At 39.9% G+C, this 19,316-nt stretch overlaps 1 protein-coding gene across 3 annotated transcripts in view; it reads left to right on the forward strand.

Annotated features, from left to right (window-relative positions):
* LOC136856907 (protein FAM13A) overlaps positions 1 to 19,316 on the forward strand; it is an 856,533-nt gene that overhangs the window by 811,405 nt on the left and 25,812 nt on the right. For all 3 annotated transcript variants that reach the window (XM_067135141.2, XM_067135143.2, XM_067135142.2), the window contains one exon: positions 17,512 to 17,724. In XM_067135141.2, coding sequence (XP_066991242.2) covers positions 17,512 to 17,724 — 213 coding nt within the window. The remainder of the gene's footprint in view (positions 1 to 17,511; positions 17,725 to 19,316) is intronic.

Below are 19,316 nucleotides of genomic sequence, written 5' to 3' on the forward strand. Positions count from 1 at the left end.
GCTTTTTTATTTTTTACTTTGAGAAACAATAACAAACGACAGCTAGGCCTACTTTTTTTAAGATACAAAAGGTCGCGAATGTGTTTAACACATCCCAAGTAATGCATTTTATTGTACTGTACAGTCTGGATATTATGAAGTCTGTTATTATTATTATTATTATTATTATTATTATTATTATTATTATTATTATTATTATTATTATCATTGATACGAAAAAGTGAAAATTGGCTCGAAATAATTTATTCATGTTGGATATGGAATTCTCACTTACAGTACATCATTGCAGAATTACCTTTGTACCTTCTGGAAGTGGTGATATTCCAACGTATACCATTTTAATACCAATTGGGGTCTTCAGCGGACCCGCACGAACGTAAATACTAATTGAGAACCATATTTTGGACCAATTTTAGTGACTAGTTTCGTTCCACGAACAGGGGACCGAGCAAGTAGCCGTGCGGTTAGGGTCGCGCAGCTGTGAACTTGCATTCGGGATATAGTGGGTTTGAACCCCACTGTCGGCAGCCCTGAAGGTGGTTTTCCGTGGTTTCCCATTTTTCACACCAGGAAAATGCTGGGGCTGTACCTTAGTTAAGGCCACGGCCACTTCCTTCCCATTCCTAGCCCTTTCCTATCTCATGCCGCCGTAAGACCTACCTGTGTTGGTGCGACGTAAAGGAAAAACATAAAACAAAACAAAAATAAAACAAAAACCCTAACAGGGGATGAGCGTCGGAAAGTCTGGTAAGCCAAAAATGATGCGTGTGTGCAATTCTCCTGCGGTGTGTCCCGCTCGACCAACGTAGTAACCTACGGTTCACAGGGCCCCGGGTCCGATTTTCGGCTGGGCGGGGTGTTTTTAACAGCAATTGGTTAATTCTTCTTGCTCGGTGCCTGAGGGTTTGTGTTTGTCGTAATACGGATCTCCATTAATATACACTACACACTACAAAATACGAGTACTACAGAAACTCACAATAGTGAATAGCCTACATCTCTCCGCTTAGAGTTGATGCCAGGAAAGGCAGACGCCGTAAAACTGGGCTACATTCATGCAAAGTACTGAGCGGACGTAATTGGGAAAAGGTTAATAATAATAATAATAATAATAATAATAATAATAATAATAATAATAATAATAATAATAATAATAATAATAATAAACGCATACATTTTCATTATAGAGTGTTATACCTTTCAGCGTTTAGTCTGCAAGCCTCTGTGAGTTCACTAAATGCCGCAACAATCCTCTATTTGAAACTAGATATATGGCCTCGTTTAGTTCTATAGGCTACTTCATATCTTTAAATCATTAGAAACTGAGTCTAACCATGTTGGCCTCCAAGGCCCTACACCGCTGGCTGCGCAGAAGCCTGTGACTGGGGAAGACATGACCATGCGCGTACCGCCATGTTGCGGGCGCTCCTCAGCTTGACGCAGGAATCGTATGGAATTCATGCTTTAACTTGCATTTTGCACACATGAAGACATTCGCCTTATAAAATTAATGACAGCCTACACCGACTACCGTGTACACACGCAATAAATATACATAATATAAAGACTGTGGTAATATTAAAATATACTTCTGTATAAAAAACTGAACAATCTACACAAATCCTTTGCATAGCCTATAGGTGGCGCACCTAAAATAAGAAACCTTTAGCAGACTGAATAAGAAGACTGAAAAATACGCCACTACAAAAGTACACTTGCGGTACCTCGAAAATGATCATGTCGCTCACTTTAATATAAGGTTCATGTTTGTAACTGATGTGCTTGAACATTGTACGTATGGCTAGAAGGCCAGACTCAAAGGACGAGAATCACGTGGCAATCTGTCTCTTGAGAAACCTAGGATCAACAATTATTTAGCTTTATTGAATATATGAAGACATGTTCAAAAAGCGGTCTACAACTTAAGTATGATTACATATCGTGAGATAAAAATTACCTGTCTCTCAGCAGACTGGCGAACACATAAATTAAATATTGACAAACTCCTGTACCGGTACCGATAATAATAATCTTCAATATCAACAAAAAAAAAAAAAGGAAACCTGTGAAATAAAATCTTTCTATGAAAGGTAAATAGCTTATGATTCCTCTCAGATAAGTTTTTGCTAGTGGATTTACGTCGCACCGGCACAGATAGGTCTTACGGCGACGATGGGATAGGAAAGGCCTAGGAGTCTGAAGGAAGCGGCCGTGGCCTTAATTAAGGTACAGCTCCAGCATTTGCCTGGTGTGAAAATGCGAAACCACGGAAAACCATCTTCAGGGCTGCCGACAGTGGGATTCGAACCCACTATCTCCCGGATGCAAGCTCACAGCCGCGCGCCCCTAACCGCTCAGCCAAACAGCAAATTTTACTCAATTATCTGAACAGATTGTTTAAAAAGTACATGACTGCAGAAATATTTCTAAAACAATCAGATACATGTTTTATCATTTTCTGAATATGAAATACCGGCTCTGCGGTATAGGTGTAGCGAGTCTACTTCTTACCCGAAGTCCCCGGGTTCAATCCCCAGCCAGGTCAGAGATTTATACCTGGATCTGAGTGCTGGTTCGAGATCCACTCAGCATACGTGATTACAATTGTGGAGCTGTCTGACGGTGACATAACGGCCGAGAGGATTCGCCGTGCTGACCACATGACACCTCGTAATCTGCAGGCCTTCAAGGTGAGGAGCGGTCGCTTTGTAGGCCATGGCCTTTCGGGCCTGTTGTGCCATGCGGTTTGTTTGGATATGAAATAACGTAATTGGATGAGTAGAAGTTAAATTATCATATTTGTGTGTTTTGGATTTAGGTAAATGCTGCCTGACATTCGTTACACTGGTGCTAGTCTTCTACTGTGTATTTCTTAAAGTGAAATTAATGTCTAGGGTTAGTTTGAGTTTCTCTCCGAGGTTTAGGCTTAAGTTTTTATTTTTTACAATTTGCTTTACGTCGCACCCGCACAGATAGGTCTTATGGCGACGATGGGATAGTAAAGGCCTAGGAATGGGAAGGAAGAGCCCGTGGCCTTAATTAAAAGTACAGCCCCAGCATTTGCCTGGTGTGAAAATGGAAAACCACGGAAAACCATCTTCAGGGATGCCGACAGTGGGCTTCGAACCCACTATATCCCGGATGCAAGCTCAAAGGTGTGCGGTCCTTACCGCACGGCCAACTCGCCCGGTTAGGCTTAAGTAAGAATGTTATCATTTATGATGTAAAATCCTCCTCATAATATTATCTTCTTAAATATTACTGCTTTTACAAACTCATTCTGAATTAACATAATCTGAGCACATACAAGTTGAAAGTGCGTTCTAATTTTTCTCTAATATGAGCACCATGGTTTACACCAAAAAGAAAATAAAATGAAATTGAAAGTGAAGCACTTGCAAACAAAAAAGATTAATATCATAGTGAAAAGTTAATTTGATTAGCGTTTTCTAATGCAGACTAGGATTGACAAGATTGTAATGAGCTTTGTTTAGACTTTATATTGTCAGATTTTTCTGGAATAGCGTATTAACAATTGTATTCTTTTATTATAAAGCAAGTGGGGAAGAACTGGAGAAAATAAGACATATAATACTAATAAATCATTTTTCAAGTAATTGATAATTTGAAGCAATACCTTACCCTACCTAATATTAGAAGGTTTTATCAAGTTGTATCAACCGTATCTTACAGATTCTATGCCCAGGTTTATCAAATTTGTAATACCGCTACACAGTTTGTATGAAAAATATGTAGTCTTTTTCAGAACAGCTTTTTAGTTCTAAAGAATTATCCCCGTTGAATTGGAAAAAGGCAAACAAGAAAAAGAAGCCTAAATATGCTAAATTTCATGTCCATGCGTTCTCTGAATCAACCACCCTATAACCTGCTTAGTTCTCGATTATGGTAAATGAAAGTTATTTTTTAACAGTTCAGTTTCTACTCACATGTGAAAAGAAATACCAGATCCCTTCTGATAGCAGTCTGTACAAATGAAGGCTGCACACGAATTCACCCTCGTGAATATCTTTCCATTCCATAGGTAATGCCTAACTTTAGGCCTAATATAGCCGATCAATTTAACTAACGTAAAGTATCAGCTCTCACATTCCTTGAAAATATTTGACAATATATTATCACTCCGTCACATGTAATACCAAACCAGATCCACTAACAGGCATGATTCAAATCGAAAATATGCAAGGGTCTGTAAACATTACCACGTGCTAGTCATGCATTCGAAGCTGAAGCGCCCGCAACATGGCGATGCGCGAAAGTGTTCAATATTCCGCTTAGCATCAGCGCGCTCTGTGAGTCTAGATAAGTAATATTAAAGTCTTTGTTGGCCTCCCGCTGCTCTTACACTCCATGGTTGAGTCCATTTTCGTATGTAACCTTTCTCCTTCCATTCGCCTCACTTTATCCCACCGGTTAATGCGTGCAGCTTCATCATTCGAATTGATTCCTTAGTATTTATATCCTCATTCCGACTACCCTCCTGCCATTGTCCACACCTGTTTGTAACGTATGAATAAGATATCCTCAGTCCACCTAGCTTTCACTACCGTAAAGCAATGTTGGTATGAAAACAGACCGATGTAAAGATAGTTTCGTCCGGCAGCTGACTTATTTCTTACATAATACGGTACTGTTGATCCCAACTGCGAGCTCACTGAGTTAGCTTTGCTGCACCTTGATGCAATCTCGCTTACTATACCACCATTCTAAATACGTCCTAAATACCTGAAATAATATACCCGTTTCAGCTTTCATATCATACTCATTGCACCTATTTTCAAGTTCCAAGATATTAGAGTGCAGTCTTTCAGCACAATCTGCCATTACGACCAAATCGTCGGTATTGGCCAAACTGCTTATTATTACTACTACTGATAATCTGATCCTGACAGCCCCTCTGTGGTCTGAAATCACACTCGTTTTCATCCAACTTAATCACTGGCCGAGCTGAGTGGCTCGGACGGTTAAGGCGCTGGCCTTCTAACCCCAACTTGGCAGGTTCGATCCTGGCTCAATCCGGTGGTATTTGAAGGTGCTCAAATACGACAGCTCCGTGTCGGTAGATTTACTGGCACGTAAAAGAACTCCTGCGGGACTAAATTCCGGCACCTCGGCGTCTCCGAAGACCTTAAAAAGTAGTTAGTGGGACGTAAAACAAATAACATTGAAAGTATTATTATTCTTAATCACTGATCAGTCAAAATATCAGTGATCAATGAAATAACTGGACAGTTGTTGCAATCCTTCCTGTTCCCTTGCATATAGATAGGTGCCATTACTTCTCTCGTCCAATCAGGAGGTATCTTACAAAAAATCCATGCTAATCTTATTACTCTATGAAGCCATTTCATCCTGCCTTCGCACTGTATTTCACCATTTTAGGTCTAATTCCATCTATCCCTGCAGCTTTGACAAGCGAATTTATTTACCATCCTTTCCGCTTCCTCAAACAAAATTTCACCAACATCATTGTCCACCTCCCTATGAGCTCGGTTGTTTGCGACGCCACCAGAAATATTTCCTTTCGCGGTGAAAAAAATGTCAAAATATTCATTCCACTTGTCCAGTAATTCCCTGGTATCTATTAGGAGTTTGCCAGATTTACTCAGAACACTACTAATTTTATTTTTCTCTCCAAGATTCTTTATTACGGTACTGTCCAGAAAAGCTTCACTTCCGCTTGACCTAGCCTTTCCAGGTTATTACCGAAATCTTTTCACGAATTCTTCTTGGATTCAAAAATTATTTGTTTCGCTCTGTTTCTTTCATCTGCGTATAATTCCCTGTCTGCATCAGTCCTTGTTTGGAGCAATTTCCGATTCGCCTTTTACTTTTACAAGCTGCCCTCCTCGCTTCATCATTCCACCAGAATATTCACTATTCTTCCTTTCATTCTTACACACAGTTGTTCGTAGGCATTCCCTTGCTGTTTCTACTACAACATCCCTGCATGCCACCCATTCTTTTTCTATATCTTGCTATCGCAGGATCGGAAGAAAACTAAATGTGAAGGCCTACAATATCGAAAGCTCATAAAATTGATCAACTATAACATTACATTACATTGTTGTGAAGTGCTTTGTCTCTTCCGCTTCTGTCCATCTCCGATAGATGGGATTACTGCTGTGTGCCGAGTAAAACACTCTGAGGCGCTGGTTGGAATGAACAGTGTGCAGACTTAACAGAATAAGGCAGAGGAGTGGCCACGGCTGTCTACGGTCTGTTCATTCCGTAGTGAAGCACGGGCACGGACACGGCAGCTAGTATAATAATGAAAGAGAAACTGGAAATCTTCGCGGAATTAGTAATTCTCACTCATGAATGTGTTCCTACGAACAGTCCATCGTTTGGTGAAAATGTTCGCCACAGTTTCGAGATTAGGTTTATTTTATATTTCATGATTATGCGCATGCATGATTGCGTTGTCGTTCAATTTTCCTTGCGTCTTGGTTCTGCGCATGTAAGCTTTTAATCTTCTCAGGGCTGAAAATGAACGTTCTGATCTACATGTAAACACGGTGATAGGTAAAGCGATCTTTAGCAACTTAACTATCTCTGGAATCAATTAACCTTGATGAAGTTTTGGATGAATCATATTTCATTATCGAAATAAAATACCCTAATACGGTACCTTACTTGTGTCTGAGTATAAAGTAAACAAAAATTTCTTAGCGCTGTCGTTGATAATGCACGGGACAAAAATACCTTGGTATTGCTAGTTATTTACACATATTCTACACACACGCACTAATAAACTGCCATCTTGAAACAAAACGCTACTACGAAGAATAAGAAGAAGACTGTACACTTGCATGTCAACGTAGTACCAATCATAACATGAATTCACATACTTAATTAATGACTTGCACTCACAACTCTTGTTAAACAACTCAACTCTACTCCCAAGACTGCCTCTTTATATACGTTGCCTGGCCAGACTTCTAGAAGAATATGACACAAGTTTTCTCGTAATGTCGAGTCCCCAATAGCCTATTTACAATGTAAGGAATTTTCTATACAATTCTAGTGACAAGATGCGTTGTTCTGGACTTATTAAAGTGTGTTGCATAACATTGCGTTGATATACATCATATATACAGGTAATAATAAATTATATACTATTAATTACGTGTTCTTACATTAAATAAACTCATATTAATATACATTCAGCAGGTGTTTCATGACGTAACCTCACAAATAATACGACCACGATTACACCAGATAAAATGTGTACACAACTGTGCAAATAATAATAATAATAATAATAATAATAATAATAATAATAATAATAATAATAATAGCTGTAAACAACTTCATAGCCACGCCCTCACAGTAATAATAATAATAATAATTTGAGCTCGATATTTGCATTATTTGCCCATGGGTTAAAGAATATTGTTTCCAAGTTATACTAGTCTATTACACTTGCGTCAGGGTTAAGAACTACGACGAAAAATGAAAATTTCTTCCCTTTTCGTTCATTCTTTTTCTGTTATCTTTTTTAAATATTTCTTCTCCTTGTTTGTGGCGGCGGGGGCCTCCGAGGGCGGCGCCCCTATGGCCATACATACAATTAAGGGCTTTCCTAGAATATTAAAACGAACAGGTGCTTCTGTCTGAGAAATCCTTATTCTGTGTTCTTTTCCCTCCACAACGTAATATTGAACTACAAATTCAAGCTCATTATTTTGCATGAATTTCGCTGTTCGCACTTATCGCAACATAAATAAATGTCGTTTTAAATTAGCCTTATCGCTTTAATTAACAAAAACAAAATCACTATTTTAACGAGAATCATATGAGTCGTTAAGAAATCTCAAAATGGTTTCAAAATACTTCTTGTCGCGTTTATCTTTCATGCGAAAAAAATTCATGCCTCTACGAACTAGGACGTGACTACAGTAACCCACACCATTAATAATAATAATAATAATAATAATAATAATAATAATAATTTTCTTCCGCTTTTCCCACACTTGTGGGGTCGCGGGTGCGAACTGTGTAGCACAGGTGGATTTGACCCTGTTTTACGGCCGGATGCCCCTCCTGACGCCAACCCTATACGGAGGGATGTAATCACTATTGCGTGTTTCTGTGGTGGTTGGCAGTGTCGTATGTTGTATGAATATGAAGAGGAAAATGTTGGGACAAACACAAACACCCAGTCCCCGAGCCAGAAGAATTAATCAGACGCGCCAGAAATCGAACCCGGGACCCTCTGAACCGAACGCCTCAACGCGGACCATTCAGCCAAGGAGTCGGGCAATAATAATAATAATAATAATAATAATAATAATAATAAAGTTGTATATAAGCGTCGATTGTGTTCTCAGTTCGAAAACCGGCTGGATCTCCACAGTTGCGCAATCACCTGTCATAACAAGCTAGGACGTCATTGAAGAGGCGCGCTAGGAAAATGAGAAGTGAGGCAGTTTCCCTTTTATTTATCTTATTGAACTAGGGATATTATCCGTCTGTCAAGCGCATTGAAGTATATATGCAAACTGACCATACCAACCATACTTTGATACCATTCGTCATTGCGACTGGCTGCGTGAAGAATGGTGTTACCAGCATCCCTTGCACCTCAGTTCCTTTCTTACTGTCAGATCATGACAGATCGATGAAAGTAGCAAACTTGTTCTAGAACATACCATAAGAAATAATTCACATAAATACTAATCTCATCTTATCAGTAATAGGTTTGGGCCTTTATTTCAGTTAAGGACCCTTAAATGTCATTGATTTGAGCGAGGATCGACGCCCTTTTGAAGACTATCTGTGAACACGTTCGGAATTTGAGTAGGGAAGTTCTTGTAATAATGTAGAAGTACTTAACGAATCATGTTGGAGCTCCAGATGTCATGGACGGTTTTGTGTGGTAGGCTCTACGAAGCAACTTCATCAGTCTAAATGTAGAGGGAAAACGTACGACGCTCTCAATCGCTCTGTTGTTATTGCTTCGGTCGTCCCGGTTCCCCTTTACTCCCCTCCACACTGTGATTCCCCCTCCTGACTACCCTTCTCCCACTCCATTACTCACGAACCTGTAGCTGCGAGCACGTCGTCGTTGTTTTGTATTCGGGGAGCGCATCTTGGTGTAACAGGAATGGTCAGGTTTTAACGCCAGCTCAGCGAGTTAGTCATAAGCCGGTTGCCGGTAGTGTTGGACATGTTGCGGGATTGATTCTTTAAGGTTTCTTGTGGTTGTCTTTTGAAGTGCGGTTTCTTATTTTATGTATTGGCTGAATGATATCCTTTCATTAACTTTTTAAAATATTGAGTGACATTTTCGAAATGGATGATTCCGGTTTGCCACCCTAGTGACGTTTTGTATGAAGACTGTTGAAGTACAGGACCTTGCGTTTACATTGTGTATATTAGTGAAACATAATAGTGCATTGTATCAGACAATCGTTTCTTACTTCTGACAACTTGTACAAAAACTAGCAGCGCATCATCGTAGTAATTGAAAGTAAGATATTCTTACTTATGGTTTGTCGCTTGACAAGGTAAGTTAATTTTTCTCCATCCCACTCGACTGTATCTGTCAGTTGAGTGAATTTGTTTGAGAAAGTATTCCTTAATTCGTGGCCAGCTTATAATGTTAAGGCCGTATCCTTGTTCTTTTTCCCCGGTTTCTTTCTAAACAGTAAGACTTCCGGTATGGCTCTATTCAGTATGGTGCTATTCAGTAATATTGTTTGCGAATGTTGAATCAGGGAACCGGGAATGTCAGTTTTGAATGGAACTCTGTGTTTTCCAGAATATTCTGTCACAGTAGCTGAGCCGTAGTGATGCCTTTCTGCAATGACTAACTTGACCTACCATTTTTCTTGCAGTAAAAAGTAAAGTGGGTAACTGCATTTATTCATAAAACTCGTTTCAGAAGTCTTCGTTTAGTTTGGGTGGCCTAGCTGGAATAATTCTGTTGGGGAAACTCGAAACCCCTTGGAGCGTGTGTGTTCGTAGTAAATGATAAACACTGCGACGCCGGTTCAGCTGTCGCTGCCGTTTCTTGCGTGTTGCCGAGCTGTGATACATGAACAGATGCACGCAAGTAGGTATTTTTTGTGGGAGTGTTGATATGTCTATGATCATTCAGTTCTTTGCCGGCATCAATTCGCTCAACCTCTTGGTCCAGCTCTTCCTTGTACGTCACTAATGTAATTTTGTAATAAGCTCAGAATCGTGGAGTTGAAAGCTTTTAATTTTTTGATGTGTCCATGCTCCCCCGTCCTTACCCCTGCAATATTGTATTTTTACATTTTTAGAGGCTAATTTACAGAGCAGATACGTAACTGCCGAGTATAGATGCACTGTCATAATGCGCGTACACTTGAATGCAAACTGATGAATCAGCGCCGGAAGTAGAGGTTAGAAAAAAATAAAAGCAACCTCTTGCGTTAAAAGAATCTGTTGCCTGCAGGTCCATTTTATAATGACGAAATCAAGAGAGAAGTGTACATTTTGTAGTTGCCTTCTGTCCTCGGACTTGCGGGATAAAATCTCATTGTTGCCGGTCGGCATTTAAGAGTTGTTTGTGTCTGTAGATTTACTTTTAAATTCCGGGTTAGATTCCCGGCCGAGTTGGGGATTTTAACTTTGTCTGGTTTATTTCTCCGGCTCGGGGGTTGGGTGTTGTGTTCGTCTTAAATGTATACGTTCAATTCATCAAAGTCGATTCATCATTAATAATCAGAAATATACAAAATTTTCAATTGATAATTAATAATCAGAAACATACAAAATTATAGCTGGCTAAATGGTCGTTAAGACCGAAAGCCAAATTTTAAAAAGACAAAACCATTACTAGCAAGTCAGTATAAAGAAATGCATCCTTGTTACGTACTACTACTGTACACCAACTCTGCAGTTCGATTTTGCTATTGAATTTATGAATTAAGAGGATTATGGTTGCTTCTTACCTGTTGATGAGATGTAAACCAAATGGAATGTTTCAGACACACGTACTTCCGAGCTCTTATTACTCGTTTTGTTTAGTAGAGGGAATATGTTAAAATGTATTAAAGATCTACAAAAATGTTTGTCGGTCTTGTGTACAATTCTGATAAAATAGCAGCTGATGCCAAAGTTAAGATCATGGTTTCGAGTAGTCTCGGAAAGGGTGAATTTTAAAGATAGGGCAACGTGATGCAATAGTCTGTGCGTAAATGCTGTATACAAGACTACTCTAAAGTAGTTACCATACTATTTCTTTGACATTTTACATATTATGATGGTGATTGTTTAAGAGGAAAATACAACTAGACAATCATCCTCTACGTTTAACATATGCGCCTATGGGTCTTTTTATGTCGTTACTATTAATTTTCATTAAAAACCTTTTCGTTGTTTCGTTTTTGTTGGTTTAAATGTTTCAAATTGTATGTGTAGTTTAGTATACTAGTATCCTTTCATTGAGTCGTTCATTGACAAGTCGAGTTGTCCGAAGTAGACCTTACGAAGTACAGCGTTCACGTGGTGGTTAGCTTCTGTATCCTATCTCTTTAAGTAGTCCACTGGATTCATCTTTATGTGGAGCATTACACTGTCAGCTGCACAATGCTTTCATTTTTGTGACTTAATACATATTTTGGTGACCTGTTCTTAAAAAAAACAAGGCGATTAGTAAGTTACATGCTGCTGCTTAAAAAAAAAAAAAAAACATTTCTGTGGAACAAGTCGGGATTCAGAATGTTGTTTACGGGAAAGTGTAAGTATATTGACACAATCTCGAACTTCTACGAGTAATAATTTACCTGTAATGTACTTTACATAAAATCATGTTATCCACTGTAGGCCTCCATTGTCTCTTTGGTTCGAACGTAAGCATGAGCACGACTGAGTATTCAGCTGATGCCATCTAGCGGGTTATCGAGGGAGCTCGTGCAACTGCTCCTTGAAAGTATTCATTCCGAACGTCTTGTACCTTTAAACGTCGGGAACATTTCATTTGTAGAATTTTGAAGTCTTTTTTTTTTTTTTTAAGCCTCCATCTCAAATATAATTCCTCCTTCAATGTTTAAAGGAAGGGGCAATAGATAAATTGTCATTACGACCTTTGGAATGCACCCCCTTTCAGTGGGGTCAGTAGAAACACCCATGGGCACCTGCCCGAGGCGACTAAAAGGGGCTACGGGAGGGCTCTCAACTTCGGAACGTGGGTTGGCGACCACAGAGCCCTTAGCTGAGTCTTGGGATTGCTTCCACTTGTGCCAGACTCTTCACTTTCATCTATCCTATCCGACCTTCCTTGGTCAAATCTTGTTTTTCGACCCCGACGGTATTAGATTGCGAGGCCTAGGGAGTCTAATTTTCTAAGTGTCGGACCCCTTCAGTTCTCTCTCTCAGGTTAGTGTTAATAGAGGATGGTCGTCCAGTTATAACTTTTTCCTTTTAAAACAATAACCACCACCACGATCATTGCAATGCATTTTATATTTCATCATCTGTTTGTTAAAATAACATACACGGCTTAACCCTTTACTGCATACTGTTGCCGTCTGGCAACATATAACTTTTCACCTGTATAAATGGATACATATTGTGGACAGAGGTAGTTTTGACACTTTAAACTGTACAGTCAATTAAACACATATACCAGTGATGCTTTTTTTTTTTTCTTTTCACATAACATATGACAAAACAGTCCTACAACCAAAAGTAATTCTTCCACCCCGTCAACATCTACGCGCACCAACCACCGTTTATTTTACGTGGGTCCTCCCCATCACGTTACCACAGGCTTCAGGAGTACCTCTGGCTCAATCTCAAAGACATTACCGACCTACGGTCGTGCAAGTATACTTGCGCCTTGCAATACGTACCCGTGGCCAGTAGACAATAATGTTCGTTCTTTGAATGTTAAAAGCTTAGCGTAAAATCGTGACAAATCACATACCCCCATTATGGCAATCATCACATACGAGTGTTAAACTATTGGTTCCAGTTAAGAATTGAACTGAACGCAAATTGAACATTAAAGCTTGAAATTTTCTTCGCCAAACGAAAACGAAAAATAATTCATGTAGTAGGCCTAAAGGGTTAAGTTGAAACGCGAAGGGTCGTTGTTTACAATCAATAACTTGGCAGTACCGAAATTCAAACAATAAATAAATAAATGCATAAATAAATCTAACATTGTGTACCTGATCTTCAAAGGAATCCCTGTCTAACTTCCTAAATGTTTACTAAACATATATTTCATCCACCTGAATTATCAACATTCCGGCTCTGATATGTTTCCGATGTTCCACAAATACTGTAAGTCGAATGAGCACGGAATATTCAGCGACGGGACTAATTCTGATCATGTCTGGGAAAGGAATTTTGACGGCTGATTAAGAATTCGTCAGAATTTAACTGGAATGCTAGGATCCTACCATTAGATTTGACATACCGGTAACATGATCAACATATTCTGTCAATGATTTGTTCGTCGGGTGAGAATAAGCGACTTGAGTTAGTAATTTTTAGCAAATAAAACTGCGTGCAAACACCAGAATTTGTCCCTATCGTGTAAAATTATTTGTGGAGTTCAGCAATTATTAGTTCGAGCTGAATTTAATCATTTGAGATATGGGCATGCTTTATACTTTATACTTGGGGCGTTCAAAAATGATACACTAAATGTTTTTCCTTCAAGTAACCATTTATTTAAACAGAATGAATACATAATGTTGGAGATATTCCCCGCTATCGTTCCAGCAGTTTATCCGTATTTGCACAGCAATTAATTCTTTGTGGGTATCCCGACGCCACTGCTAGACAACCGCCTGAAGCTCGTTCTTACCTCACATGGCTTCTTCCAATGCGTAGTCACCAAGAGCAAGACCTGGCGAGTATGGAGGATGAGGCAGCACGGTGTATTCCGGAGCACCTAGGTAGTGGTGATTGCAGACGGTCATGTGGCTGCGTATTGTCACTGTTCTGCGACTTGGTGCTAATCTTGTGAATGTATGAAACAGCCATTCCTTCCCTCCAGACACACTACACAGTACTGTTGCCAACGATTCTCTGTTCCCATGTTGTTCGAGCGTTGCCCGGGGATGCACCCGTTTCCCGGCACGAATAACCCAGGACTGTTCTACCTGTGTGCGGTAAAAACGTCAGCTGGTCGCCATAGGCGATTCTATAACATGTCTCACTGCATTCTCCAGGTTAAACTGCTACATTTCCGGAGTTACGGAGGGAGTCTCCCTAAATGCCTTCAAGGCGGCGTATTCCTTAGTTTTGCTACCTAGCATTAGTTTGTGGATGTTGCTATCTTACTACTGTCTATCGAATGTTGGAAGTCATCCAGTAGCAAATAAATGTCACAAATCATAAGAAACTTCTAATCGAATTTCGTCAAGGAAAAGATAAAATTACAATGTTTCCATACGAAGCTCATTAAGTTTGTGGACATGGTTAAGTGAGAAATTTTCAGTGTGTACTAGTTCTAGATATACACTCAGACTTAGTCTAGGAAAAGCTCAAAGGCTTAGTTTCTCTAATCATTCATTTAATTTCGCACAATGTGCATAAGTAAAGTAGGGCACACAATCTTAAATCTTAAACACTTTAACAGAATTTCGTCGGACATTTCTCTGCTCTTACATGTCATTGCGTGATACCTGTTGCATGGGTTACCACAAGTTCGCATACACATAATTCGTCTAATCATTAAAGATACGCCAAGAAGTATTTGTGGGTTATAGAGTACAGTATTAGTACATATACTAAAATGATTCATTCCCCAGTTTGTTGCCATCCGTCACTAGGGGAGAGAGAAGAGAATCTCATTCTTTTTTTTAATGCTAGTTGCTTTTACGTCGCACAGACACATATAGGTCTTATGGCGACGATTGGATAGGAAAGGGCTAGGAGTGGCAGGAGTGGAAAGAAAGCGGCCGTGGCCTTAATTAAGGTACAGCCCCAACATTTGCGTGGTATGAAAATGAGAAACCACGGAAAACCATCTTCAGGGCTGCGCACAGTGGGGTACGAACCCACTATCTCCCGGATGCAAGCTCACAGCTGCGCGCTCCTAACCGCACGGCCAACTCGCCCGGTTTTCATTCATTCATTCATTAGTAGTAGGTAAACACTCTTCTTCATTATTGGAACATATACCGTGTGCTAAAGCTTGTTCGCTGAAATGTAATATGCTGTTCTCGGTAAATATCGCTACCAGTTGTATAATATACGAAGCTGTACAGGAAATCAAATAAAAGAGAACTGAAAAACCCGCCGGGAAATGTGTCCTGTGCAAAGTTTACGTACGTAGTGATTTGAACCCATAGTGCAGCATTGAAATACTTGGACCACGGAAGGCTTGTTCAGCCGGGACTCTCGCTGCCCAAATCATCATTCGCCACGGAAAGCCATCCCTATTAGGTTGCGTCGCAAGCATAGGATCGCATTCTTCAGGAAAAGTGTGTTGCATTGTGAATTTTATGAAGAATGTTACGCTCTTGCGATTTATTCGCCATTATACAGTAGGATTGATCTGGAGCTATTTAAAAGTAGACGTAGCATGGACAATCAGAGGATCTGAGGAAATAACTGCATGCCTTTTCCATGTGAATAGACAGACATATGACTCCCAATTGTTGCAATGCAGCAAATCTAACTGCGAACGGACCTTGTAGCGTTTCGTAGTAGCGTTACCGCAAGTGAAGAGGGATGAATTACAGTACCGGCACAGTTCAAGTTGTTGGGCTATTGGAGAAAGCTATAGTTTTAGTTTCTTCTTCAAAACCGGTGGTTTCCGTTCAGTCCTCGCCACTTAACGTTCATTACTGTTTTACTCTGTTGAGCACTGATTGACAACTGTTTACTTTGAGGAAATATTAACCCGCGAAACTTGTCATCCCTCTGAGGTCATGGGTGATAAAATGTCACCTCAGTGGATGTTATGTACCGGTACCAGAGGAATTAACTTGTTAACCAAGATTATGTTGAATGAAAATTGGACTCCACCGACTTCCAGTCTTAAATTTGTGACAGCCTGAATCGAACAAGAGGCAAACCCGTAAACTGTGTAGTAATAGCATAAGCGACGGAGAAACTTGGGAATGTTGACATTAGTGTGGACGTAGTCGTATTACGGATCACAAAGGCGGACGCCATTCGAAGCGAATATTTTTTTTCCGTGAAACTATTTCTAGCCTAGTGTAGCCTTTGACCCTCAGACGAGGGCAGATAGCATCTGCCTGTACGAGAAACTGCGTGTTTTGTGGTCGAGGATAGTGTTGTGTGTTTGGTGTATGAGTTGTAGGGATGTTGGGGACAGCACAAAATACCCAGTCCATGAGCCAAGGGAATTGACCATTTAAGATTAGAATCCCTGACCCGGCCGGGAATCGAACCCGGGGCCCTTTGAACCTAAGGCCACTATGCTGACCATCAGCCAAGGAGCCGTACATCTTGGCCAGTGCAAGTGGGATTTTTGAAATGAGAAGTCACGTCTATGTGGTTGGGATTCCTCGTATAACTGGAGGTCCTATGAATGTCATCATGATTAACAGTTGCGTAGATTGTTTTTACAGTGTAGTTAATGGAAACTGGTCTCTTTTAGATAGGAACATTCAAAGTGTGTTCATAATATAATAGTATGTCTCTTAACTCGGCTAATTTTCTATTTTGTCATTTTTCACTAGAAACGCTTATTTATTCTGCCATAGAAAAACTCTAAACATTGTCCTGGGTTTCTTTCATATAACCGACATAACTTATTGCAGTTTATTTTGAGGAATAAACCGGTACCCGGAATGATGACTTGGCAGACGAACCTCTAAGGCTGCTGACTGCACTGTGCATTTTTTAATACTCGCCCTTGATTCCGTGTGTATTGCGGGTCAGTATTTTTTGGGAATTTGGTGGCTGAGGCTTCATCTGCAAACGTTCCCATCTGTGTACTTGTATAAGTGTTGTAAACAATATATATATATATTTTTTAAGTTCCTTCTGAGTACACCCTAAAATTATATAAAAATTTTAAACACTTCATTCAATTGAAGTTAACCTTTCCGTGTGCCACTTTTATTTTGGAGTCGATGTAGTTGAGGAATTAACTATTCCTAGCTCTATTACAAATTCAAGGAATGGTTTAGCTTTGGAACGGGGTTTACTCGGTTTGGGAGTGGTTTACAATCTTAAGTTCTCGGTGATCCTTGAAATGGCGAATGTTAGAATGGTATGATAATTATGTAGTCTGCTGTAGGCAAGAGTGGCTCCCTTCCAGATCGTAGCTCTAGTTCAGACATCACACTCGCAAAGTACACGGGGCTTTAGAGATCCCTGTGTTGATGTGTAGCAGTAGCAGTAGTGACAACACCGCCAAATTTTCCCAATATTGACCCAAGTCATTTTCCGCACACCAATACTGGTACTTGGAACATTCGGATTGCTGAAATAATTTTACATTATCACAAAAAATTTTGTAACCATAAGTGCTCCCTGCTTTTTGAAGTACTAATATGAATGCATTTTGTGTGCTTGTTGCAGGCTGGTTGACCACGCTATCCAGGTTGCAGTTGGAGGCGGTGATTTGCGCCTCTTTGCAGCCGGAAGCACTGGCACCACCCAGAATCAGCAGAAGCAAACTAATGCTGTCATAGTAGCTGAGCTCGCAAACACTCACAAGCAGCAACAGCAACGAAAGCGCAAAGAACGTCATGAGAGCTTCAACTCCCAGACTCAAGAAAGGAAAGTCATTAGGTATGTTAAAGACATATTACCATCAATCTTATCATTTTCCCTGCTGCATAATTTTTGGTGTTTGCAATGACACACATTGTTGCAATTTCCTCCCGCTGTAATCAGGGCATTTTTAGTTGAGGAAAATTATGCTATAGTGAAAAGTTACTACTATTCTGTGTTCATATCCCAAAAGATTGTAAAAATTTGCAGTCGTGGACAATGCTTGCTTGTGTAAAAGCTAGTGTTGTCTAAATGACTGCTTAAGGCATTGTCTATTATATCTGTACTATAGATATTCTAGCCATCGATAAACAAAGATATCGTTCTGTAATATTGGACCCAACAGTACGTCTCGAATCAGGCGAAAAACCATCGCACGATGTGCACTCTGAGAAGCAAGTAATTTACATTCCAGTATCCAGTTACATCGTGGAGAAATATCATGTGAACTCTGACACAGTGTACGGATTGTTAGTGGAGGTACCATACTGCGGATGATGGCTGAGTTGTGGAAGAGGTTTGCCCTCAAGGAAAGCTGCCTAGCCATAATTGGAGGTGGCTGTGCATGGGTCTATGATTCTTTTAATGAACCATTTATTTTCAAAGAAACCGGGCGAGTTGGCCGTGCGCGTAGAGGCGCGCGGCTGTGAGCTTGCATCCGGGAGATAGTAGGTTCGAATCCCACTATCAGCAGCCCTGAAGATGGTTTTCCGTGGTTTCCCATTTTCACACCAGGCAAATGCTGGGGCTGTACCTTAATTAAGGCCACAGCCGCTTCCTTCCAACTCCTAGGCCTTTCCTATCCCATCGTCGCCATAAGACCTATCTGTGTCGGTGCGACGTAAAGCCCCTAGTAAAAAAAAAAAAATTTTCAAAAACATAAAAATTATACAATTGTGTCTTATGGCAAACCCGAGACAACTTCATTTTGATGAAAATTTGATACAGTATTCCAGCATTAAAACACCATAAAAGAATGTCAGGTGGTGATGGAGGTGGTGGTTGTTTTAAGAGGAAATACAACAGGGCAACCATCCTCCTAACAAATTAAATATATAAACAAAAAAATAAACATTACATATACTGTTTATGTTAAATGAATTAATTTTGAATTTTAACCCATTAAATTTCAACATAAGTTATTGAACGCCGTGCCTCACCGGCCAAACTCGTACATACACAATTTGGTGCAGTCTACTTCGCCGATCTCATATATGAACGGGACATAATGTCGTGCTTTGAATTTCTGTGGAAATGCTCAAAGAAGTTCTGTACGGCAGATGTACCACTCTATTTCGTGTTTTTTGAAAGCAATATGATGTTATTTCGGCTTCATTGGAGTGAAATATCTTTCCTGCTAAAGTGTAGCCATCATGGCGTTGTGAAATGCATTAATCTTTTGTTGTCAAAGAAATTGAATGTTTCCTCGTAAGATGTATATTTTCATCTACCATACAAGAAAGTGCTGGACAAAGTAGTAATGATGGATCTGATGCGGAATTGTCGCTCCCTCCTCAGATGTCTTTTTTTTAAAAAATGTTAATGATTTTGATAATGCCAGTTACTGGATCAAAAATTTATTATTTTTCAGTAATAGTATCACCGAGCCG

This window comes from Anabrus simplex, chromosome 1 (assembly GCF_040414725.1).
Source record: "Anabrus simplex isolate iqAnaSimp1 chromosome 1, ASM4041472v1, whole genome shotgun sequence".
Lineage (NCBI taxonomy): Eukaryota > Metazoa > Arthropoda > Insecta > Orthoptera > Tettigoniidae > Anabrus > Anabrus simplex.